At 43.9% G+C, this 27,400-nt stretch overlaps 1 protein-coding gene across 3 annotated transcripts; it reads right to left on the bottom strand.

Moving 5' to 3' along the window:
* Window positions 1-10,823: 10,823 nt before the first annotated feature.
* Window positions 10,824-26,835, bottom strand: LOC144739563 (NXPE family member 2-like). Of its 3 annotated transcripts, none has more exons than XM_078622593.1 (6): window positions 26,541-26,835; window positions 25,169-25,281; window positions 23,617-24,302; window positions 23,131-23,189; window positions 13,727-13,945; window positions 10,824-13,292 (listed from the first exon to the last, which is right to left on the bottom strand). In XM_078622593.1, the coding sequence occupies exons 2-6, from the start codon at window positions 25,274-25,276 to the stop codon at window positions 12,760-12,762; spliced, it is 1,605 nt and encodes a 534-aa protein (XP_078478719.1). In that variant the 5' UTR covers window positions 25,277-25,281; window positions 26,541-26,835; the 3' UTR covers window positions 10,824-12,759. The 3 variants fall into 3 exon arrangements, with proteins under 3 accessions (XP_078478719.1, XP_078478773.1, XP_078478651.1); XM_078622647.1 differs by lacking the exon at window positions 26,541-26,835 and adding an exon at window positions 26,240-26,389; XM_078622525.1 differs by lacking the exon at window positions 26,541-26,835 and adding an exon at window positions 26,118-26,250.
* Window positions 26,836-27,400: the final 565 nt, after the last annotated feature.

Below are 27,400 nucleotides of genomic sequence, written 5' to 3' on the forward strand. Positions count from 1 at the left end.
TTACTTGGGTACAAGTTTGACTCGACTTATTAAATTACAAGTAACATTCACAATAATGAAAGTTGCAGGCTTCGTTGTTAACTAGGCCTCGTATTTATCATAACAATTTAACAGCATTATAAAGGCATTTACATCCTTATAACGGTCATTCTAACATTATAACAGCATTGCCAATATTATAAGAACATAAACGAACTTACAGACAATGCTTCTTAAGGTCCCACAATGGACAATTGCGGCTGGCTTCACTGGGACGCGATGTGTGCCGCCATCTTGAATTACGTGTGTAATGGCCAATGCCCGCGTGGTTAAGCGGGAATCTTAATTCGCAACTTCCTGTTCACGTGACCAAAATTAGCATCAATAACAGGAAATTCCTGTGTACATACGCCCCCCCATCTGCCGTGAGGCAAACCTCCTGCCGTGAGGCAGAACACTCCCCGTCTGGTATCTAAGAGATACCACCATTTATTTCCTATATAAACAAATGTATAACAACTTCGACGGGTTAACTTATTTGTCCATATCTTTGTGAGAGAGAAGTAGTACTGTCTCGACTATGGGCCTGACGAAAGTTCTTGCGACACCTTGCTTCGCAATCATAACCTCGACGTTTCGAACTTTTCCATCGGCACTTGGAATCGACTTGAGGATGCGGCCCATTGGCCACTCATTCCGTTTGGCTTAGTTGTCCTTCAATAGGACGAGATCACCTTCTTGGATGTCTGGTCTGTTAGACTGCCACTTGTTGCGCACTTGGAGTGTCGTAAGGTACTCGTTTTTCCAACGACGCCAGAACGTGTTCACGAAGCTCTGCACTTGTCTCCATTGACGTCTGTAGAGGTCTGCAGTGCTGGCCTCCTCGGTAGGTGCTGTGAGCGCGTCTGTCTTCTGGGTAAGAAGTGTAGCAGGAATCAAGATGAATGGTGACTCCGGGTCGGTTGAGACGGGGATCAGGGGTCTTGAATTAATTATGGCTGAGACCTCGGCCATGAGAGTGGTTAAGACCTCGTGAGAGAGCCGTGTGGACCCAACATCACATAGCATGGAGTCGAGAATGCGTCGAGCAATCCCGATCATGCATTCCCAGGCTCCACTCATATGCGAAGAGTGAGGAAGATTGAAGATCCATGTGCAGCCTTGGTCACAAAGGTATTTCCTGACAGAATGATCTTCGACATTCTCCGTATTGAACTTAAGTTCTTTACATGCTTCAGTGAAATTCGTTCCACAATCAGAATGGAGTTGCTTGGCTGGCCCTCTGATGGCGAAGAATCTCCAGAGTGCATTTATAAAGCTCGAATAGTCCATGGACTCGATGACTTCGATGTGCACTGCTCGTGTACTCATACAAGTGAACAGCACTGCCCAACGTTTGCTTTTCGCGACCCTCCTCTGGTGCGGCGGGAGATGAGTGTCCATGGTCCGAACACGTCTATCCCTACAGAGGTGAAGGGAGGTTCCACACTGAGTCGATCGGCTGAGAGGTCTGCCATTTTTTGTTCTTCCTGTTTTCCACGTAGCTTGCGACACCTGATACACTTGTGGATTGTGCTGGTGATGCGCCTCTTTGCTCCAACGATCCACAGCCCTGCAGATCGGATTGCTCCTTCTGTCAAGTGCCGACCTTGGTGCTTGACCTTCTCGTGGTAGTGGCACACAAGTAAGATTGCGATGTGGCTCTGGCTTGGGATTATGAGGGGGTTTCGTTCATTCTCATCTAATTTTGCATTCCCTAGCCGACCAACGATCCTGAGCAAGTCGTCTTTGTCCATTCTGGGGTTTAGCTTCCTGAGGGTGCTGACCCTAGGAAGGTCTTCTCCCTTGTTGATGGCCTTGATCTCTGCCTGTTGCACACAACGGAAGATTGATTTCCTTGCTCTGGAAAGCTCGTCTTCAGTGCGTGGCACTGTGCAGTGATGCCATCCATTGCAGCTACCAGTGGTGCCTCTCATCGGGCGGTGGAAGCAGTCTGCGATATGCGTTAGATATGCTATCGCTCGCACGAGCATCGTCCATTTCGAGAAATGTTCAAAATGGTGTGGACTCACTGGACTTCTTGGTCGCACATTTGTTACGAAAGTTGTCACTTGAGGACGAATCTCCTTGTTTGACTCGGGCTCTATGAGTCCAAAGGTCTCTTTGGTAGTACATGGGCCACCGTCTCGTCGTAAAAGGAACGCTGGACCCGTCAGCCAGATGGTTTGCTTCAGCAAAGATGCAGGGACGGAACTAGTTGCGAGATCTGCTGGATTCTGATCAGTTGGAACGTAATTCCATTGCTCCGGCTGCGTCGATCTCCTGATGCATTCCACCCGGTTGCTGATGCAGGTGTAGAACCTTCTGGTTTGGTTGTTTATGTAGCCTAGTACGACCTTACTGTCCGTGTAGAACTTGACCGCATCCAGTTTGATGTCCAATTCGTCTAAGATCAGTTCCGCCACCTCTGTAGCAAGAACGGCTCCACACAGCTCAAGCCTTGGGATGGTATGTTCCGGTTGTGGTGCCAGTTTGGCTTTGCCCAATATGAACCCAACATGCTGGATCCCTTCTGCGCTTGTGGTTTTTAGGTAAGCTACGGCTGCTATGGCCATCATAGAAGCATCTGCAAACACATGTAGCTCCTTCCGTTGGGTTACGGAAAGGGATGTGGGCGTGTAGGAACGTGGAATCTGCAGATGCTCAAGTGCCTGTAAGGAATTTCTCCAAGTTTCCCATTCTTGTCGCCGTTCCTCCGGCAACGGGCTATCCCAGTCTTGTGTATCAGCACAAAGGTCTCTGAGTTTCCAACGGCCTTGAATGGTAACAAATCCCAGTGGATCGTACAGGCTGTTTACCATCGACAAGATGCCACGTCGCGTGTAAGGTTTCTCTCCAATTAATACTCGGAACGTGAACGTATCCGCTTTCAGGTCCCAACTCAGTCCAAGGCTACATTGGATTGGTGGTGTGTCGACATTAACGTCCAAGTCTTTCAAGTCTTTTGAGCGATCATCTGAAGGAAAAGCTTTTATCACTTCTGCGCTGCTGGACGCTATCTTGTGAAGTCTCAGGTTAGCAGTTGCTAACATTCCTTGCGTCCTTTGGAGCATATCGATGGCTTCTGATGCCGTGGGCATTGATTGAAGTGCATCGTCAACGTAGAAATCTCGTTCTACAAATCGCTTGGCGTCTTTCCCAAATTCCCCTTCTCCTGCCTGCGCGGTCCTCCTAAGTCCATAGGTGGCTACCGCTGGGGATGGGCTGTTGCCGAAGACATGCACCTTCATTTTGTATTCAACAATTCGATCATCGACGTTGTTATTGCGGTACCACAGAAACCTGAGGTCATTTCTGTCGTCTTCTCGGACAATGAAACAGTGGAACATTTGTTGAATGTCGGCTGTTCCGGTGATTGACTCCTTTATGAAACGGATGAGTAACCCTAGGAGACTGTTGTTCAAGTCCGGTCCAGTGAGCATTACGTTGTTCAAGGAAATGCCCTTAAATTGAGCACTGGAATCGAACACCACTCTGATCTGATCTGGCTTCTTTGGGTGATACACGCCAAAGATTGGTAAGTACCAGCATTCCTGTCCTTCTTCTAGAGGAGGGGCTGCTTCAGCGTTACCACTGTCAAATATGTTTTTCATGAAGGACACAACATTATTCTTCATCTCTGGTTTCTTGTCCAAGGTGCGGCACAATGAGTTGAGCCGTGAGAGGGCTTGTTCTCTATTGTTGGGTAGCCAGCATCTGGGATTACGAAATGGCAGAGGGGCAACCCAACTGTTTGACTCATCTTGGAAGAACTCTCTGTCCATTATTTTCAAGAATTATTTATCCTCTAGTGATGGAGCAGGTTTGTCATCGTCCTTCGTTGTCACGAACACCGTATGTCCAACATCATCTTTCAGCGTAGAGGTTTCTTCGTCGGCCTGCATGGTATAGCCTTGACTTCTATCGTCAAATTTCTCTTTCAGCGTGAAGTGGTTGGGGCACGGTTTGAAGAGCGACGTGCGTCCATTCATGAGCACACTCGTTCTGAATGTGCTAATGTGGTCTGGTTTGTGTGTTCCATCGAGACAAACGTCACCTACGATGACCCATCCTAGGTCGAGTCTCTGGGCGTAGGGAGCGTCGTGAGGTCCATTGCGTTGGTCGCGAACCTTGTGGACTCTCAGCATGTCCCTGCCGAGCAGAAGTAAAATCTGTGCCGCGTGATCCAATGGCGGGATGAACTCTGCTATCGGTTTCAGGTGTGGGTGTTGACGTGCGACTTCGGGCGTGGGAATCTCACTCCTGTCGTCCGGTATCTCATTGCACTCTGTCACCCTAAGAAGGGCTAGCTTCATGGTGCTATCCATGGTTTCCACCATGAGGCCGCTCGCTCTTCTTCCCACTGTCTCCATCAGTCCTGAGCATGTTCTGAGCGTGTATGGAAAGGAATTCCCACCTACGCTTAGCTGATCGAAGAACTCTGACCTTGCCAAAGACTTGTTGCTCTGGTCGTCCATTATGGCGTACATCCTTACTGCCCTTTCAGCATGTCGTTTGGGATACACTCGGACGAGGCATATCTTTGAGCAAGATCTTCCTTTGAAGCCTTCTCCACAGACTTCTGTGCATTTGGTTGTGATTGACGAAGTGAGTGTGGCGGTCTCGCCTTGCTCCCCGCCGTGCTCTGCTTCGGGATCGGAAGCCTTAGTGCCACTGGGTTTGGAGTAAAATGTGTGCACAGCAGTTGCGTGTTTGTCGCTGCCACATTCCTCGCACTTGATATCTGCCTTGCAATTCCTTGCAAGGTGGTTTGTAAAAGCACAGCATTTGAAACACACTCCAAATTCTTTCAGCATGTTCTTCCGCTCTTCCAATGGCTTCCTCCTGAACTCACGGCATTTCTGGGGGGAGTGAGGTTTATCATGCAATGGGCATTGCTTCTCTGGATCCTCTATATTTTTCTTTGTGGTGGTTGCCTGGACGGAGTTTGCGAATGTCGTAGGAGAGACCTCAGTCTTGTGTACGGAAATTGGCACTCTCGCTGTTCCTCGTTTCGCCATTGCTCTTTCCATTTTTGGGAGATCTGGACTGGAAATCCCCGTGGTGCCAAACATGAAACTCGGGTCATTTCTGGTCTTAGCCAGGTTGTGGATAAACTTTGAGAAAAAAGAGAATGGGGGGAATGCAACCTGATGCTCTGACTTGTATCTTGAACCCGTTGTTCTCCATTTTTCCTGCACGTCAAATGGAAATTTCTCTACGATGGGGTTCACGCCATGGTAGGTATTCAAGAAAATGAGACCTGGTAAGTAGGGATCAGCCTGGGCTGATTCAAGCTCCATCAAAAGATCTGCAGGCTCCCGTAACCTTTTATTGTCTCGACCAGAGATTTTTGGAAAGTTCTGCAACTTCTTGAAGAGAGCCTTCTTAATGGTTTCTGGGCTACCATAGCACTCATCGAGCCTCTCCCACACCGCATGCAGGCTTGAGGTGGCGTCGTCAATGTTTGCTGACCGGATTCTCTTTGCGTACTCTGCAGATTCATTTCCTAACCATTTCACCAACAGGTCGAGTTCTTCACTTGCAGAGATGTCTGCATTTCGGATTGCATTCCTGAAGGTAGATCTCCAGGCTCGATAGTTCTCAGAGTGGTCATCAAACTTAACGAGTCCTGTGTTGATTAGTTCGTGGTGAGCCAGGTACCTAGCAAAGTCCCCTAGTCCTGCTGGTCCAGGGTGTGTCCATACTGGCGCTTGTGAGGTGGCATTATTGGCTGTATTGCCTTGCATGCCGTCATTCGCGATGGCGTTGGACTGTGGGCCCAAAGGGTTTCGATCACGTTGGTTGGATCCCCTTATGCGACTGTCAGGAATGTGGGTCTGACTTGGTGCATCCACGTCTGACCCCACGTGCGCGATGCTGAGTCGGCGACTAACTCTCAGGGCAGGATATGCATTTCCACCATTCCGTAGACAGCATTCATGTTCATTCGGTGTGGAGATGGCGATGCCTGAACGTCCACCCTTTGTTCAGTATCGTTTGGTGGAGGAGCATTGATGCATTGTTCAGACCAGTCCAAAATATTTTTTCTGGTGAGTTGATCACGGTCCTTGACAGGTATCTGAGTGCCAATCTCACTCCAATTCTCTTCCTTATCCAGGTTGGCTGCTGCTTCGAGCACCTCTGCCTGGGCCCTTGCAGCAGCTGCTTCCTTTTTGAGTTGTAGGGTGCTTAACTTAGCATCCAGCTCAATTTTCTTCCGTGTGGCAGTAGCCGCTAATGTACTCTCTTGCTCTTCAAGCTCTGCTTTTTCTTGCTCTGCTTTCTTCCGTGCGGCAGCAGTTGCTAATATACTTTCTTGCTCTGCGAGCTCTGCTTTCCTCCGTGCGGCAGCAGTTGTTATGCTTGCTTCTTCTTGTATGCGAGCCTTTTCAATTAGCATGGCTTTCTCTTCGGCCATGTAGGAGATACGGGCATTTGCTGCTTCTGCTCCGACGCGTGCCTGAGCTGCTGCCATACTAGGAGATTATATATGTGAGTGTGCTGAGGCTTTAGATCTTGTGGTGGACCTGGATGAGACAGAGTGCTGAGATCGTGTCTCTCTTAAGCCCTCCACACGGTCCATTGCATCTTGTATCACTGCCTTCACATTATCATCGAGCAGTTCAAGGAAGTGCTCTTGCATACGCACTCCCTCAATGCCCTCATCTGTTTTCACCTTCATCAGGAGGGAGATGTATTTATTTGCCAGCAGCTTGTAGCTTGAGCTGCTCACCTTCACTCGCTGGATGACCCGCTGAATTGAGGCCACTGTGTCTGAGGCGTTTGAAGCTTCAGATATATCTGCTTCAACCCGGTCCCATGCCCTTTGTATCCTGGCATCAAGGTCCTGCTTCTCAGCATCATAGCTTTCCAAGGCCCGTTGTGTCAGCCTGACCTCTCTCTGGGGCTTTGAACTCCCTTGGTCCTCTTGAGGCAGGATGGGAGGTCCTGGATTGCTTAAATCACCTTCTTCAGCATCTCTCCCTGCTGCAGGCTGACTGCTTGAGAGCTCTTTGCTTGAGGAGCTGGTTGGGAGCTCCAAGAAGAATGTCTTTTTAAATCCTTTATATTAAGTTTGCGTGCTTGCTTGCTTGCTTGCGTGCTTGCTTGCTTGCTTAGGACCGTGCAAATCTTTCGGTCGTTTTTTAACCCACTTCCCGTGATCCAATCGAGCTGACATTTTCCACACAGACTCGTTGTGCCAGACAATTATTGTTCGTGAAAAAAAATTCCCAAAATTTTACACTTTTTAGGCAAAAAAATTATTTTACATATATTCAAATAGAACGCATTCATGGCTTTGGCTGAACGTCAGAGTGTAAGAGCCCAGAGCGTAACCCCTCCACAGGCCGTGGCGGAGTAGCGCAGTTGGTAGCGCCCTCGCTTCCCATGCCAAAGGTCGCGGGATCGATCCCCGCGTCCTCCACAGGCGAATATATTTTTAAATCCTTTATATTAAGTTCGCTGCCACGCATATAAAGGATTTATAGTGAAAAACTTTGTTTTTACGGGTTATACTTATTTAAATCCTTTATATTAAGTTCGCGTGCTTGCTTGCTTGCGTGCTTGCTTGCTTGCTTAGGACCGTGCAAATCTTTCGGTCGTTTTTTAACCCACTTCCCGTGATCCAATCGAGCTGACATTTTCCACACAGACTCGTTGTGCCAGACAATTATTGTTCGTGAAAAAAATTCCCAAAATTTTACACTGTTTAGGGAAAACAAATTAAATATTTAATTACCAATTGCTTAATGGTGGCAGACAATCATCTGACCCATAGGTGGCAGCCATCTCAAGCCAGAGGACGAGAGGACTCTAGCCGCCACGCATATAAAGGATTTAGAGTGAAGAACTTTGTTTTTACGGGTTAATTTTTTACTGTCTCGGCCTCGCTATGCGCTGCGTTGCACCGCTAGCTGAGTAGTTAACCTCGCGTTCAATAAACCCTCGGAGCCAGGATGAACGTCCGACTCCAAACGTCATTTATTGAGTTTAACGAGGTAAAACTGGTGAGAAAACACAGATACAGCATCTGTTATAACCCGGAAACACCAACACAATGAATGAATACCACAGCATCATAACATTGTCTTAGATAACATATTTCTAAACAATAGATCCTGGAGGGGGCAGGCACCTACATTACCACTGAAAAGCTATACAAGAGCATAAGCTGCTGTGTTACATAAGGCACACCATGTTATCATCACACTGCACCCCAGATGTACAGTACTACACATAACACTGCACTATGAATGAGACATTTTGTTATCCTTGCTCTCCAGATCGCAATATAGTTACTTGGGTACAAGTTTGACTCGACTTATTAAATTACAAGTAACATTCACAATAAGGAAAGTTGCAGGCTTCGTTGTTAACTAGGCCTCGTATTTATCATAACAATTTAACAGCATTATAAATCCATTTACATCCTTATAACGGTCATTCTAATATTATAACAGCATTGCCAATATTATAAGAACATAAACGAACTTACAGACAATGCTTCTTAAGGTCCCACAATGGACAATTGCAGCTGGCTTCACTGGGACGCGATGTGTGCCGCCATCTTGAATTACGTGTGTAATTGGCCGATGCCCACGTGGTTAAGTGGGAATCTTAATTCTCAACTTCCTGGTCACGTGACCAAAATTAGCATCAATAACAGGAAATTCCTGTGTACATACGCCCCCCCTCCCATCTGCCGTTAGGCAAACCTGCCGTGAGGCAGAACAACGGCGCAAGATCGCTATGAACCAGCCTCCGATATACGCATTCGTCACCAGTGACGAATATCTCAACCGGTCCGGAGCCTCTCCGAGGTCGACTCAACTTCAAATGAGTACCGAGTGCGGTGTGTAAACATCGTCATTCGGGAGACAAAGGTGACCGGGCATGCTGCTGGCCCACCCACCCTCTGTTGTGTCGTGCCGTTCGGCCTTCATAGGTGCTCGCTGAGGGGCCATCCATAAATGACGTCACGCAATTTTGGTAAAAATTTTTAACCCCCCCCCCCCTCAAATATGACGTCACAAAGCTCTGCCCCCCCCTCCCAAAAAAATAAACATGCTTGAAATCGCTTTAAACTATTGTCATTGCAGTGCGTATTTAATGTGGCGCTGCACTCTGATGTTGTATGAGAAAACATTCATTAAAAAGTCTATTTAATTAATTAGAATGTGTTGTCTATGTTTATTTAAAGTTGCGCATTTTGATGTGACGTCACCTTTTTCAACCCCCCCCCCCCCCTTCGTCATACATCGTTACAAATGTCTGACCCCCCACCCCCCTAGGTGCGTGACGTCATTTATGGACGACCCCTAATAGCACTTGCCCCCAACAGTGTGTAAATGGTTAGCGCACTCGACCTTTTCAATCCAGAGGTCTCGGTTAGATTCAGTCTCCACGGGACAAGCGCATTAAGCTTCCCGACCTCTGTCCACCCAGCAGTAGACACCAATGATGATTAACACATTCCTGTGGAGGGAGCTGGTAGGAATGTTGGGTTGTTCGGTCAATGGCCAGGGTCAATGGCGGCGTGGTGTATTCCGCAAATATGCCCGACTGTGAGGGCGGGCACAGGCCGGCGTGAGTAGGTTAAACGTTGAGTTTCATAAGGGCACCACGGGGTGACCAGCCCCTCCCCTCCCACCCCCACCCAGCCCCTCCCCACCCTCCCCACCCAGCCCCTCCCTCCCCACCCAGCCCCTCTCTGCACGACGGACGGACACAATAATCCCCTATGGGCTGGTGTAACCAGGAGGTTCCTACCAATATTATTCCACAGCTATAGTCGATGCGCAGCGTTCGTGTGGTTGAGGCAAAGTGTGGGTAGGCCCGCTTCTTTCAACACGCCTGGCCATCGTGGAGGAGTATAGAACAGATGCCCTCTAGATCTCCCTCTAGTAGAGGACGCAGGCGAGCTATTGCAGGGCGGCGCCTTTAACGCGTTATCTGCAATACTCACGTAACGTGCGCACTTCAGATAAGGTGCGGGGGATTGACGTGACCAGCACTCATCTGCTGTCAAACAAAGACACCCGACTGTCCACAGTCACACGAGGTACCATCCTCATCTTTACAGCTCAGTGTTAAAGTCCAAGATATAAATTACCAGACGTTTTGGATTCTGAAGATACAATGTTTGTGCCCGACACCTCAGGGAACCGGATTGAAGTGATGATTGTCTCTGGTGGCTCATTGTTTCATTAACATTTGAGGCCGCGTATAGTATTTGTAGACAGCTGTATGTGGAAAAGAAATACTATCGTTGTAATAATAATTCCCTGCTTCCCGTAAACGGCGCATTGGGATCTCCGGATGAAAATGCATCTTACAAATAGAACGTTGTCGTGACATTGATCGTCACTGCCGGATCGTGCGTGGGGAGGTGATAGATCGTTCGGGTACTTCGCGGAACTGGACGGGGTCGTGAGGCTGAGCCACGAGACGTGCGTGGGGAGGAGGAGGAGGGGGGTGCGATTCTGTTCGTGTCCACTCCGGGGGGCCGCCGACTCCGCTTGCTGGGTGGACCCAGGCTGTGCCAAGCCGACCATGGGGCGTCCCCTACTGACTGCCCAAAGGGGTGACAGCTGTCAAGTCGAAGGCTCGTTCGAGACAAACTTGCGGCTGCGAAAGCTTCCAGCAGAAGAAGCACGACGTTTTTGCTTGCACACCGAGAAGCATTGCTTTTGCTGGTTCGGGGCTGGCATCTATGTTTGGGCCAGTGACAGAGTAAATGTGCTTACTGCCTTGCAAGGCTGTGTCGGTATAAGTGTGGTTATCCGCGCACGTTTGCGTGATTAGTTCAATACATGCTTTATTGGTTCTCGTTACACACAAGTAAACGAGTGGAACGCGATTATTTCACACACACGCACCCCGCCCACCACCAACAACAGCCGCAGTTCGCCAGTAAGTGGTGGTGACGAAGACCTCGGCGCCTGTGTTAGGCAAGGTGCACTTTTAATGTGCACATTGCCCAACACGCACACGCTGTAAACGCCTCCGCTGCGTCATAAGCAAACAAATAACATGTGGCGTAAAACCAACACCAGCAACTTAAAAAAAAAATTCTAAGATGCAGTTTGAATTTTCACATCATGACTGAAAGCTTTCGTGACTGCAGGAATTAATATTCTTGTGTCTTTCGGTAAAGTCACGTAGATAGGTTCAAAGAAAATAACAAAACAATTACAAATTGTTATCACAAATTGTTATTTTTTGTTATTTTCTCATAACAAATTGTTATTTTTTTCGTTATTTTCTTGGAAACTATCTACGTGACTTCACCGAAAGACCCAATAATATTTTAATATCAATTAAAAACAATCCGAGAAGCCAACCCAGTCAGGGAGAGGCAGCCTACATTTTGCTACGGGCTTTTGTACAAATAATTGGGAGCGCGGACACATGGAATCGCCGACACAGACACACGCAAAAGATGTCCGCTAACAGCCACACACTCGAGTTCAAATGACATGTTCGTTCTAATTACACGTTCATGCAAATCAATTGTCATTCTTGCCGATAAACAATGCACATCCTGCAGTGTGTTATTTGTGATGCTGCGTATTCAGTGTTGTACAAGCACAATTAACAAAAACGCTACATATTCGTCAATGGCAGTGGCCTTAAATGAAAAAAGGTTTATATACACTGTATCCCTTCTGGAAATGACCCTTCGTTATAGCACTTAGAGGCCAGACGGACAGAATTAATACAGGTTAGAGTCTATACTTAGCACCATGGAGTCTTGTGAATTTGTAAAATATTGAGCACTCGACAAACACTTCAATAATGAAAAGTATTCGTAAATAAACTGATTTATATTAAAAGTTAAATTTTTTGTTGCCGGAACAATGCATTGCGGAAAGGTTTGTTCTTGTTTTGATAACAATGCGCAATGCATCTTGCAGTGCATTCTTGGGCCCAATGACCATTCCAATGAAACATATAACTGCCCTACATTTCGAATATCCTAACAGTGATATCATTCAGGTTTTTTGCATTTGTTTCAGGGGTTTTAGAAATTTCATTCAATAATTATACTTTCATAAAATATGGATTTCTATTAACAGATGGATGAAACAGTAGAGTATTTCCCAGGTAAAGCAATAAGTACTGCAGTGGCGGCTCCTGCAAAATCTCTCAGGGGGGGCAAATGTCTGGATGATTTATAAGGATAAGGTCCACCCATGCAAAGGATAAATTAACAGCTTAAGCATGTAAAGGCTACTTCACTTCTTTAATATTAATGAAAAATAAAGTGACTCTTACAATACATCTTGTTTGTTTCTATACTCACTATTAATACAATCCACTCAAGTTTATTTTATTAAAGATTCCACTAGGTGGCGACAAATAACATTGTTGGATGAAACGTGCTTACGTATGATGACGTAAGCACGTTAGTGTGCGAGCCCTCCCGGAAGCCATAGAGAATGCATTGCAGCGCCCCCCGTTCGAAAAAAAACATCTTTGAATGTAAGTCTATGGGGCCACTCTGGGCGATTCTCAGCCGGAGTGAAATCGCCCAAAAAGAGGCGGTACTCCACAGAACGTGACATGACGCTGATTGGACTATATCCAGAGGCACAGTGACGGCTAGCGTGACTCTGTGGTTGAATGACATTGGTGGTGCGTCGCCCAATCGCCCTAATGAAGAAACCGCCCCTGAAGTACTGTAACCATCTGGTTCCCACAGTTAACTGCCATTGCATATGGAGTGAAATAAGGCTAGCAAACAAAAGATAAAAATGAATCAATTTGGTTTTTAACAATATGCTCATTCGGGTGAATTTTAGCAGAGTTAAGTACAGCGGTCATGTCCCACGCATCAATGAATGCCACATTCATGGTTTTAAACAGTTCCAAGAGGACTTGGTTAAGCTTAAATGTGTTCCAGTTATTAAAGATCGCCACTCCACTGTTTTCTCTCACGTTGGATAATTTAACGATGACCTTCGTTTCAGGGCTTCGAATCAGGAGTTTCTCCACTGCCGCTTTAATGTTGTGCATTCTCGTTTGAAACACGTGCAGAGGGAAAGGCGTGAAATGAGCGCCGAGGGAGATGGCTACGACCGTATCGCTCCCACCGGTGATGTTATCAATTCGATTCGCTATGTATCTGAAGTCTTTTGTGTAAGTTCCTTTCGTGGCAATAAAAGGATAGTTGTGACAATACCAATTCAATGTAATGCTGTTGTCTTCATTAATGGCAACATTTGGCATATGTTTTCCAGGAATGTAACGATCTACAAGTCTGAAACCTGCAGAAAAGGCAACACACACACTCACTATTATTGCTCTGCAACGGTACAAATATATATTATTAAGAAGGTATGCAGTTGTTAGATTTTTATATAATGAAAACTTTCTCTAGAATTTAATGGGATTTACAACGAGGACCAATCTGTATATGACAATGTTATATTCGTAGAAAATGGCATAAAAATATGTCACCACAAAATAATAGATGCTTTAGAACTCAATGTTGAAAAACTAACAATCTGTGATGGTTTTCATGTGCCTCTAGAAAACGTACACACAATGCTTTAAGCTGTGCGTCGGCATAAACGTGTCACATTCAGTGCATCTTGCATGAATGCATTGGCATGCATTTAAATCATAAAAATGTTTGAGAGGTTTACTGTTAAGAGGAGTGGTTCATAAATACAAGTGAGTGAGTATCGTCATTCCTTACCATTGGTGAAATGAACAAGATATTTGAACCACTGTCCTATCGTCGAATCACCAAGGAGAAATATGTTTTTCCCCTTCAAACAGCCCAGAACCAATGATGGCGAAGAGAAATAGTTCATTTTGCAATATGACGAACACCACGCATTGTTGATGTAATATCCACTTGGACTTGGATTCCCCATTCCCATGATGCAATTGGGCAGACTGCTTTCCAACAAGTCTATAACAAGAACACACAGCATTTGTTTATTATTACGTGTATAATGTATAAAAGATCATCTATTTAAAGCATTGTTGATTGGCATGGTATGTTGTTTGTACACCATTCTCATAGGGGTTATGGATGTTGGCAAAGAGGCCAAGAAGCAAAAAAATGAAATGCCATTTGACAACTTGAAGGAAGGATGTCCGTGTAAGGAAATGGAGAAGAGAATTCACAATCGGATAGCTCAAGACTTGCCATTGGGCAGACTACTTCACATAGAATGTGAAGCCCATTGCATATAGAAAAAACACAATCTAAAATCCGGGACAACTTCGATAAAAAGAAGTATCAGCGTTTAATGCAACATTGCAGAAGCCCTTTAATCCATATATTGGTACATGGTTAGTTATACTCACGCAATTTAACCAAAAAACCTTTATTATGATTTGTACATTTACAGCCATTTATAAATACAATGCAGTTAAAGTTAGTAAACTTACATTATCTATTATATTGCTCTGTGAGGGATTTTGGTAATCGTTTATCCTTCCCACCCCTACCTATTGTAGCTGCCCATCACTTCCCTGACTGCCCCAACCCACTGCTGCTGATGACCCCTCCCCCAACCACCTCCACAACCCCCACCACTACCAAAACCAACAGGGCACTGAATGCCAAAACCAAATAAAATAACACGACCGTTGAAACTGACGAAGTAATTAAACGATCAAAATGCCCTATATTGCGGGCGTAACTGATAAACTATCCAGATGTTTGGAAAAACAAACATCCGAGTCAGATTTGGCGCAGTACATAAAATACAGAAATTTATATCTGCTACAAAAGATGCATTACCGAAGCTATCAACAGAAAGTGTGTATTGGACTAATTGCACGTGTGGAAAATGCTATGTTGGGAACAAGCGACGAATGATCAGCACGAGAGTAAAATAACACCAAATAAATATTAAATACTCCCAAATACAACTATCGGCAGTGGCAGAACACGTGTGCCAACAAGGACAATCAATTGATTTTGATAATGTTGAAGTTCTGTGCAAAACTAGCTACTACTGGCCAAGACTAATTAGAGAATTTATCGAAATTGAGAAATAAAAATTATTTTAACCATTCAGATAGCTACAGACTTAGTGCTGATTGGAAGCTAATCATCAAGTAATACAATGTTTACATGCATGCCTATACAGGTCACCATACTTCAATAGGGATTACCATTGAACAAGAATAAGTACGGCTATTTTAGTATACACAATCGACAGGAGCTAAAAGAACAATGGGCTTGCATAATGCGGATGCATAATGTTCGTTGATTACCATACAAATAACTAAAACCGGAAATATATACCCAATGTCATTGAAACACATTCATTAATCCCCCCCTCCCACTTCGCGCAAGAATCAGTGCTCACAAATGCTGTCATCACATCTACCACTCTCTTTAAGAAACGAAATAGGAGGATTTCTCCACAAATCTGGCTGTCGCCCGATGAAGCTAGTTGTAATTACTGGCGAAACGTTGTAATCAGATTTTAAATGTTGTGGCTTTGCTCACCAACACACGGATGTGCTGTACTAGTAACGAATTCATCTTCTTGGTTCTTTCGGTAAAGTCACGTAGAAGGGAAGTAATAAAATAATAAAAATAAAACATAAAATGAAATAATTCTCACGACGTTTCGGCTACAACGCAAGCAGCCGTCTTCAGGTGAAGAATGAGACACTACCAAGCTAGGAGCTTATTTCTAAACTGGGTTGGAGGTGGAAGAGCGCCTTAACAAAAAAGAATGTGCATTCTTCACCTGAAGACGGCTGCTTGCGTTGTAGCCGAAACGTCGTGAGAATTATTTCATTTTATTATGTTTTATTTTTATTATTTTATTACTTCCCTTCTACGTGACTTTACCGAAAGAACCAAGAAGATGAATCCCTGCAGTCACGAAAGCTTTAAATCGAAAAATAGTAACGAATTGGCATGTTCTGCTTACGTGACAAACCTTACTAATTGGCTGTGTCTGGTGGTGGCGGGTTTAACGACACATTAATATATGTATGCAATCTAACCCAAAAAAACCTGTATTATGGATATTAGTCGCGAAACCCTATGTGTTAAACTAAACCAGCCCAATCCTGTGTCTGGAGGATGGGGCACGGCCTAAACAGAAAGAGGTGGAGCCTAAATAAGACGGGGCGGGACTTAAAAAGGAAAGGTGCAGAGCCTGAACGAGGAAACGACGGGGCCTGAATAAGGTGTAAAGGGGCGGGGAATAAAGAGGACGGTGGGGCCTAAAGCAGAAGGGCCGGGTCCTGCAGAGGAAGGGGTAGACCTTACACAGATTGAACTTCCCTGTTGATTTAAGGCAGTAAACACATGGAATCGTCATACCTTTTCAATTAAAGCATGAGCACCCAACCTGTGCTGCAGCACCAGTGAAGAATGGATGCTGTTTTTAATATAATGTAAATGTAAACTTTCCAGAAACACTGACATGGGGTTATATCAATGTAGAGTTAGACAGTACTCAAATAAATGTTGGTATTTCTTATTTTGGAAATAAAGTGGTGTCTAACATAGTTTTACAATTAGGTTCCAATTTAACTATGCTGCCAGCCAATAACATTCAAACTGTTTAGAATCAGAATCCAAAAATGAATATTACACTAAATGTAATGTGAAAATTATTTATAGATACGTTACAAGTGTAGGAGCGCAGCTCGACAAATCTTTACCCCGAATACTAACCTAACATTTCCCAGTACTGTATATTTATATTCTTTAAAGTTTAAAATAAATGTTTAACTATATTCAAGTTACATTGAGAAGTTGATGTCAGGCTTTGACTGGCATGGCGCTCTTCTATTCCCTAAATAGTTTTTATATTTTTCTTCTTGGTTCTTTCGGTAAAGTCACGTAGAAGGGAAGTAATAAAATAATACAAATAAAACATAATAAAATAATTCTCACGACGTTTCGGCCACAACGCAAGCAGCCATCCTCAGGTGAAGAACATGTCTGTCTATAGACGCTCCAAGCCTAGGACGTGTCATTCAGACTCTGTCTTATCGACAGACATGTTCTTCACCTGAGGACGGCTGCTTGCGTTGTGGCCGAAACGTCGTGAGAATTATTTTATTATTTTTATTTTTATCATTTTATTACTTCCCTTCTCTACGTGACTTTACCGAAAGAACCAAGAAGATGAATCCCTGCAGTCACGAAAGCTTTAAATCGAAATTTAAGTTTATATATTTACAATGTTTTTGATCGTATGTTTGCAACAGCAAAAATACCAGTATATATATCTTCATTCATGACATTTGTAACGCATACAAATTGAACTTCAAAAGTACATTCAGAGGTGCCTAAATATGTGTATTAGTAAATAAACAGTTTATGATTAATAACTGACAAGAACGTGGAGAATATAACTACAGTACCTGAGACACTAAATCCAGTTTAAGAGCTTATAAAAGTATATATATTTTGGTATTCATTTTGAAATTGTAGTGAACTTTGGGGAAAATTCTGAGATATCTCCAAGTGTTTAGATAGTCATCTTGGGATCACGCATCACATTTAATATAGAGTGCATACAATAATTGTTATATGATTGCAACTATGCAAAGTCTCACTGGAAAAGGAATCTCAGTGGGCCTTTAGAGGAATAAAGTATAACAAGGCAAGTAAGAGATCTAAGCAGTGTTTAATAACACTGTAAAATATAAATATTCCTGGGTAATAAGTGCTATTTCCTAATTGTTTATGCCTCAAAAGTACAGAAAATGGCTATCATTCCCCACAAACTTTGCTTTTGTGACCAGGACAATGATATTTTGAAATTTACCTATTTTACAGAAGATTCCAGATAGATTAAGTGCTGAGTAAACTTGGAGTAACTTCTAGAACATTCTAGAACTTTCCAGTAATATAAGTAGTAGTTCAGTTTAGTTTCAGCTACCTAAGTGGATACATGTCTGCGTTTTTCTGAGATGGCATCAAGAGGCTGCAAGCATCCGGCAGACGCATTTTGCTATGTCTGCGGCTAAATTATCAAGACAAAAGCGAAAAAGTACTCTGTGGAAGCCTCTGCTAAGATGTGTGAGGCCTACAAGGCGTATTTCGGCATGCCTGTCGGGGATCAAGACAAACCCTGGGCACCTAATTTCACCTGCGAGCAATGCAAAAACACTCTGGAAGGTAAGATGGACAATTGTTGCTCGGAATTTTATGTTATAAAATTTGTTAAAATGTAAAATATTGTAAAAGTTTTTAATTTTAATGTTTTACAATTTTCAATCTTATTGAAAAAATATATAATATATGAAAAATGTTGCGAGAATCTCTTACACATTAGTCATGGGTGAAATAAATGTATTTTGTAGGATGGTACAGAGGGGAAAAGAGAGCCATGAAGTTCGCTATCCCAAGAATTTGGCGGGAACCCACTGACCACTCAAGCAACTGCTACTTCTTCATGGTGGACCCTTCCAAACGTCGAACTGGCAAGAATGCACCTGCTATCATGCATTCTTCAATGATGACAAGCAAAATCAACAAAGGCCCTACGTATCGGCGTCCTTTAAATAGGACAGGGGTGCTAAGAATCTCCGAGCTTGTGTCAAAGAACCCTTTCAAAGTAGCAACTTGGAACGTTAGAAGTTTACTTCAAGCAGGAAAACTAGCCAATGTCATACAAGAAATGGATCGACTTAAAATCAACATAATCGGTCTAAGCGAAACTAAATGGCCTGGAACAAAAAAGTTTATATCGAGCGAACACCACATCTTCTGCTCCGGAGGAGAAGAAAACACCAAACAAACATACGGTGTCGCCTTTATAGTACACAAGAAATTAGCGAATAAAGTCAACAACTTTACCCCAGTATCAGAACGAATAGCACTACTACAATTAGCAGGCAACAAAGTCAACGTGAACATTCTACAGGTTTATGCTCCAACAGCAGATAAACAAGATCATGAAATCGAATCGTTCTATGAGCAACTAACCAACACGCTGAAGCCGCTGAAGAAGCAAGACATCACTATAATCCTCGGCGATTTCAATGCCAAGGTTGGCCACGGTCGAATGCAGAACATTGTCGGAGAACACGGACTAGGAACAAGGAATGAACGAGGCGACAGACTGGTTCAATTCTGCCAAGAAGAACGTTTCAGTATTGCTAACACGTGGTTCCAATTACCACCTCGACGACTGTACACGTGGACCTCGCCGCAAGACTCCGACAACAACATCGTCAGGAACCAAATCGATTATATCCTAATTAACATCAGGTTTAAGTCCAGTGTGATTACAGCAAAAACCTACCCTGGAGCCGATATATCGTCAGATCATAACCCAGTAACAGCTACAATAAGACTCAAATTGCGATCAATACAATGTACAAAGACGAGACGAACAGACCTGGAGAAACTGAAGAACAGCGCCGATAAAAGACAAGTACAGCAACATCTCAACGATAGCATCCGCTCAATAACAACAGAAACAGCAGATGTTCAGGAGTACTGGCGCTCGTTCAAACAATGCATCACAGAAACAACAGAAGTCATGCTGGAACATCAGCCACCGAAAAAGAAACAACGATGGATGACACATTGTATTCTCGATCTAATGAGCCAACGAAGAATGTACAAAAACAACAACTTGGAGAAGTACAAACAAATGCAACAGAAGATCAGAGAAGCAATCCGACAGGCAAAAGAAAAGTGGATGGAAGAACAATGCGCCGAGATTGAAGAACTAATTAAAAAACACGACAATTTTACTCTGCACAAGAAGCTCAAAGAAGCTGGTAACATCTACAGACCAGCCCCAACAGCTACCTTGTATGCGGACAACAACCAACCAATCCTAAATAAACAAGAAAAAATGGACACCTGGACAAACTATATACACAAGCTCTATGGCGCCATTAGAACACCTGCAGAAAAAGACCAACAGATATCGAAAGACGCTCTACACATTTTAACATCAGAAGTAGAATATGCAATCAAAACAGCTAAGTCAGGCAAAGCGTGCGGGCCCGACACAATCCATGTAGAATTGCTCAAACTATTAGACAGTAACAACATACGACAACTGACTAATTGGTACAATCAAATATACAATGGCAATAAAATTCCATCCGACTGGCTACAATCCATCTTTGTGGCCATACCAAAGAAAGCAACAAGTCGGAAATGCGAGGACTACAGACTGATAAGCTTGATGAGCCACGTGCTGAAAGTCTTCCTGAAGGTGATCCAACAGCGCATACGCTCCACATGCGAAAATGCATTGAAGAACACACAGTTTGGCTTCTGCAAAGGACTAGGCACAAGAGAAGCAATCTTCTGTCTACAGATACTACTACAGCGATGCTACGAACATCAGAAAGAAGTGTACATCTGCTTCATAGATTACGAGAAAGCCTTTGACTCAGTCGACCACGACCGACTAGCAGCTCTATTAAAACAACTGGGACTAGATAAAAACGACATCAACTTCATCATTGCTCTTTATTGGAAGCAAACAGCCCAACTCCGATATGACAACGAATTGACAGACCCAACACCAATACAAAAAGGTGTACGACAAGGCTGCCCACTTTCACCCAGTCTTTTCAACATCTACTCGGAGCAGATTTTTGATCGAACACTAGCAGATAAAAACATTGGTATTAAAGTCAATGGACAATACATCAACAACATCAGGTATGCCGACGACACTGCACTGCTGGCCGATTCGGAACAAGACCTACAACAAATCTTGGACGAGGTTGCCACAGAGAGTCAAATATGGGGCTTACGAATTAATAAAAAGAAAACAAAGGTTATGAAGGTCAGCCGAACTACAAGCGAAATAACAATCAAGCTTGGTAGCGAAAAATTGGAACAAGTACACCGATTTAAATACCTTGGTGTAATCATTGACGATCAGTTGAACCATGAAGTCGAAATCAAGAGCAGAATTGAACAAGCAAGGCAAGCATTTATTAAATGGAAAACACTCCTTGCAGACCGCAACTTGAGTACATCACTGAAACTGCGCACACTGAAATGCTACATCTGGTCAATTTTGCTGTACGGAGTTGAGACGTGGACACTGACAACAACAGCAACAAAAAGGCTCGAAGCTTTCGAGATGTGGCTGTATCGAAGAATGCTGAAAATCCCATGGACAGCCAAAACCACCAATACACAAGTTCTGCAAGATATGGGCACTGACAGGCAACTGCTGAAGACCATCATTAGCAGGAAGTGTTACTACCTAGGCCACATTGCCCGAAACGACCACAAATACCAGCTATTAAAGCTAATCCTGGAAGGAAAAATCGAAGGGAAAAAACGACCAGGACGGCCAAAAACGACATGGCTCAGTAACATCAAAACATGGCTACAATTAACAACAGCACAAACTCTACACGCCGTGCTAGACCGGGACCAATATCATCGTGAAGTCGCACACGCCGTTAGGCAGCACTAAAGAAGAAGATCATGCATTCGGACCTTCCTTCATCCATCGCCCCGGTGCCACACTGCCATGAGCTCCCCGTACCCACTCCTCCAAAGAGAGAGCAGCCGTCTTTAGAAGAGAGCAGCAAGTCAGAGAGCGAGGAAGACGTTGTAGATCCAGATGACAATTTCAGAGGTGGAGCTGAGGAGGGAAACGCATACTACCCCAACCAAAAAGACCTCAACGACTTGATCAGAGATCTTGGTCTCACCAAGTCCAATGCTGAGCTTTTGACGGCTCGGCTTAAGCAGTGGAACTTATTGGATGAAAGTGTGCAGGTCGCAGATCAGAGGAAGCGTCACCAACCTTTTTGCAGCTTCTTCACCCATAAAGATGGGCTCTGCTTCTGACTCAATGTGACCAGTCTGTTCGAGGCAATCAGAATCGCCTGTTACCAGAATGAGTAGCGCCTCTTCATTGACAGCTTATCCAGGAGCCTCAAAGCCATGCTGCTCCATAATGGTAACAAGTAACCGTCTCTTCCCCTGGCTCACTCGGTGAACCTCAAAGAGGATTACAACAGCATCAAGACCTTGCTGGATGCTTTGAAGTATGATGAGTATGGCTGGGAGGTCATCGGAGACTTCAAAATAGTGGCATTCCTGATGGGTCTCCAAGGCGGTTTTACCAAGTTTCCCTGATATCTTTGCCTTTGGGACAGCAGGGACACCAAAGCGCACTACCGCAGGCAGGACTGGCCACAGCGGACCGAGTTCTCTGTGGGGAGGAACAACGTCAAGTGGGAGCCACTGGTGGACTCCCGGAAGGTGCTGGTGCCACCACTGCACATCAAATTGGGCCCTACGAAACAATTTGTCAGAGCTGTAGATAAGAAGTCGGCAGCCTTCAAGTACCTTCAAGACTTCTTCCCTAAGCTGTCAGATGCAAAGGTCAAAGCCGGTGTCTTCGTCGGACCACAGATAAAGGAGATCCTGGAGGGCAATGAATTCCCCAAGAAGCTCACTCGCAAGGAGAAAGCGGCTTAGAACAGCTTTGTCGCAGTGGTTCGTGGCTTCCTGGGCACTCACGAGGTCGAAAACTATGTGGAGCTGGTTGAGACTCTGGTGAAGAACTACGGCACAATGGGCTGTAGGATGTCCCTCAAAGTCCATATGCTTGATGCTCATCTTCATAAATTCAAGGAGAACATGGGAGCGTACTCGGAGGAGCAAGGCGAGCGCTTCCACAAGGATATACTGGACTTTGAACGCCACTACCAAGGACAGTATAACGAGAACATGATGGGGGCTGATTCGTCAACGTGATTTACAGTATAATCGTAAATCTCGAAAAACTACTCACTTATCAATTTTTTGCAGTCATTTTTGTATTACTTTAGTATAAATACATGTTAATTTGTATTCCCATGTTGTTTTGTCTGACTTTATGTGAACAAAAATACACTAATTTTCCTGTTTTCTCATTGAAAATAGGTAAATTTCAAAATATCACTGTCCTGGTCACAAAAGCAAAGTTTGTGGGGAATAATAGACATTTTCTATACTTTTTAGGCGTAAGCAATTAGGAAATAACACTACCCAGGAACAAAAATTGTGTTACATAGTGTAATAGATGCCAACACCTCCTGCCCAACAGCTTTTTTTTGCACTATACAAGCAGTCCGTTCACATTTATAAACATTTAAAAGATTTTTCTTACATATACTTACCAGTTACTGGGGCAACATCTATTTTGTATGCAGATGGAATTGGCTTCCATATCTTTTCTCTGCAAGAGAAAGTGCAAACAATGTATAATTGTCCCTGACATCTGGACACATTTGGTTCTAGAAATATCTTGAAATAAATACAAGAATATTGTATATATTTTAGGTCAAAGGAAACAATTGCAGTCTTTTTTTTACCCTATGGCAAATAGGTGTAAATTATATGTCCAGTTTAAAGTTTGTGAGCCATGTGATAGCTTTGGGAGTAGCACGACAGAATTCACTTGTTTGTAATATGGTCCATTGTGTGGTTCGGGTGGCCGCAGTCACTCTGCCGTGGGTCATCTTTAATTTCCCACGTGTGGAAGAGGTGCGCACAGCGAGCGCAGTATTCTTAGAATAAACCCGTGCAGAGCAGTGGTGGGGCCCTCGATGTGATTTTCATTAGGAACACCATAGTCATGAAGAAATGATCAGATGTTTATTTACCTTGTAAAAAAACGACCTTCCTCTTGACTAAATATGTTCCTGTTGCGTGATTTGATAGTGAGAAGAGACGAACAAGGAAGCGTACTTGGTTTTTCACACATCCACGGTTCACGTAAATGTGGATCGGTGAAATCGCAGACTTGCTCGGCAGTGTTTGGAAAAATGTGGCATGGAGTTACTTCTTTTGACTTCCCACTGACAAATGTCCCCAGGAAAGTGACTTTATCTGGAATGGTTTCTCGGACTCTGTCCAGCACGCTCACGGCCTCACTGGAGTGCACGAGCGTGAAGGCCAGACTGCTCTCTCCTGGCCAGAAGAGCGTGAACCTAACATCGTACACACCATTGCCAAGGTCAGTCACCACGCCAGAAGACGCAGCCCCAAGGCGTGGGCTGAAAATCCGAGCGAGGAGGAAATCCCCACCGTAGAGCTTCCTTCTGTTCCCAAAGTCATACATTGCCACTTGAACATGGAGTGTGCCTCCAACGGTGGGGGGTTCTTCTCCGTTTAGTATTGTGATTCGACTGTTCTTTGCAGATGTAGAGCAAGTGATGTTGGTTGAAATTGGTATTTTATGTTTTGTTGAAGGATATGTCATTGTACCACTGATTGTATCGTTGGTTTGAAGTAATAATGCATTTTGGTAGTGAACTTTTGGTGGTAATGATTTGAGGTTCCATGTGTTCTGAAAAAAAAGTTTTTTTTTTAGCATTTTACAAAAAGCGGTATCATATAACTTATATAGGGCACCGAATGACAGGCTGTAAATTACAACATTGTTAAGGTTGTGTATCAAAGAAAATCCCAAGAGGGTTTGTTTCACCACGCATAATATTACAATGCTCGGAGGGATTGTGGTGGTTGTGAAGCCGCCCGACCTCTACTGTCCCCGCCCAGCAATGCCACTGCAACACGCCCACGCTCACCCCCACCACTACCGATATCAGCCAAACCCTGTAACCGAGGCAGGGCTTAAAGAGAAAGAGGGGACGAAATAATAATAGGCGGGGCCTTAATAGGTAAATATATAAAGGTGGCGCCTTATCAGGAAGGAGTGGGGGCCAAAGGGGTAAAAAGGTAGTAATAAAAGCATATAAAGGCAGCGTAGCTTTTGTGTGGCAGATGTGGCCACAAGCCAACTAGTACAAATTAGATGACATATTTTACCACCACCCTAAAGCCCTGAATTACTTGTTTTACCGCAGAATTTCTATGAACAGACAAAACAATGGACTGCATTTGACTTTGAGTGTCGGTAGCATAGCTTGTAACTTTAAACAAAATAGTGTAAGTTTTATTATTCGATATGTTTCTATACGTGAAAATGAAATAATATAAAATTTCAGGCAACCTAGCAACATACCTGACTGATGAGATTCATAACGTTAAGGATGTGTACATTTCTATGGCCGACGTATAGTAACAAATGTCTGCACATAGTTACGGTATCTTGATAAAAAAAAGCATTGCACGGGTGATGAAATATATAATAGCTCGACTTCCACACATCTTCCAACTTAAAAGGGTGGCAGTGCTTACCTTAAAACTTACCTTAAAATATCCATTTGAACAATATATGAGCAGTACAGCTGCAAGTAATGTGATGAAAACTATTATATTGGAGACCGTAATTTGACTTCTAAATGTCTTGGAATTCATTTTTCCTGCAAAAAAAGGTTGGTATTATTTGTCGTTTGAATACTCATTTCATTGAAAATGTTCACAGTGTATGACCTCAACAACAAAATGCTCAAATTCTACAATGTTTTATTTTTATTTATGATTCACTTGTAATGAACAGAAAAAGTATATAAATTAAACATCAGTTTTTATAAGTCACAAACAAATCATGAACGTAAACGTAATTAATTATAGATAAATCATTAGACAATATACACCTCTGTCCGATATCTGTTCCTCCACGTAACAAATACAAGTATTTTTTGACACAACCCATCAGCCACACTGTCTTTTGGGAGCGCATCATTTCAGCAGTATTGGTTGAACAGAAGAAAACTCTGAACCGTTTTGGATACTCATTGTCTCACGAGTAGAGTCAGGCTTGCTTGATTGCACCAATGCTGGTGAACTACCAGGTCTTGATAGGCAAGTAACCTCGTTCTCTGTTTGATATGGGTCCAAGTACGACGCGAAACTGTTTAATACACAACACAAAGTGCAGGGACAGGCAGGGGAAGCAAGCAAGCGTGTTGTCTACTTATTAATCGAGTTACTTTACTTTCATTCTCTATGACTATAAGTGACCAGAATCCTGGTAACCATAATCCTGGTCACTTGTACGTATGTATGTTGAACTTCTTTCGCACCGTACGTAGCCAACCGTGCTCATCGGAGATACGAGGAAGGACAACAAACTAAACACACAAAAAAAACTGTTCTAAATAAATTAGTTTTCAATCTGGATTTAAAAGTGCATAGCTCCTGTGGCTTCCTAATATCGGAAGGAAGAGGAGCGTTCCAGACGGACGCAGAAGCGCACCTGTGTTGATCATCTCATCTCTTGCGCTGCTACTGCAGCGGGGACTGTCAGCAGTTGATGCTCGACCGAAGGCTCCGCCAAAGACGACCGCACATGGGTTGTAAGCGGCTGCGACAGCTTACCGTGTTACACGATGCGATATTACACGTATAGACATGTTTACCATTCACGTGCGTGTTTATTCTTCTGGTGATCCTTAACCACGGTATATTTAACTCCACACCCTGAACTGAAGATGACTTTATTTTGTAAGCGGATGGTGTTCGACCCAGTCTGCACAAACTGCACCCATATATAATTATATAAAATGATGCTGGGTGTATCCGTATCCACGTCATCAATACAAAGGTCATGTGTTTCAACACTCAGCCCCAAGTAGATGATTAACCCCTTTGTCATTTCACATGATGGGAAATTACGTACCGCAATAGATTTTAACCTTCACTTTCTTGAGCAGATTGATTCAACCTTCATGTTAAGCTTCAAGCTAATTACGAAGAGAGTTGGAACGGCAACTCGCGGGATACGTATGCACGTTGAACTTCTTTCGCATCGCACGTAGCCAACCGTGGTAATCGGAGGTGCGACAGAGATGACGGCGGAGGAGACGTTACGCGGAGCTCGACAGCAAAGTAAACAAAATCATCGAAGCCATCAGCCAACGCGATCATGGGAGCCCCGCTGCCAGGTGGCGATCTCCGTGACGGAGACTTCTCACTCGGGGCAAAGAAAAGGGCGCGGCATGTTTGTGCTTGCCCGTCATCGATCCCCGCGCGTGACGTCATCCCCTTGTGATGTCCCAGAAGAGCAAAGTGCTGACCGCACGCACGCCTTGCCACGGAATACTCGTGCCCCGTAAACGCCACGGTCAGCCATGGTCTATCCACTGCTGTTCGGACTCCCGACGTCGTCGCTCTCGTTACCGATTGCCGCAAGAACCAAAATAAGTCATATTTAAAAATACTTTTTTTTTAAACACGATTTAATGAAATGTACTGCACTCGTAATGGCAAAACTCCACGACTCCAGGAAGTGGCCTCGAAGCTTGCCATAACGTAAGGGGCAGTGGTGATTTATAGCCAACGTTAGTTGAGAATGGACAATTAGACCCAAACCGAAACATAACATATATAAAAGAATGTTTTTTTATGATAGAATATAGTATTGTCATCAGTATGATATAAGTATACCAAGTTTGCAGTCGATACCACATTGGGGAGTGGGTTAAAATTGAGTAACAAGATTGAGGATACGACAACAACAGACAGCGAGTTAGATAAAAT

The sequence above is a fragment of the Lampetra planeri genome, chromosome 1 (assembly GCF_965212315.1).
Source record: "Lampetra planeri chromosome 1, kcLamPlan1.2.h2, whole genome shotgun sequence".
Lineage (NCBI taxonomy): Eukaryota > Metazoa > Chordata > Hyperoartia > Petromyzontiformes > Petromyzontidae > Lampetra > Lampetra planeri.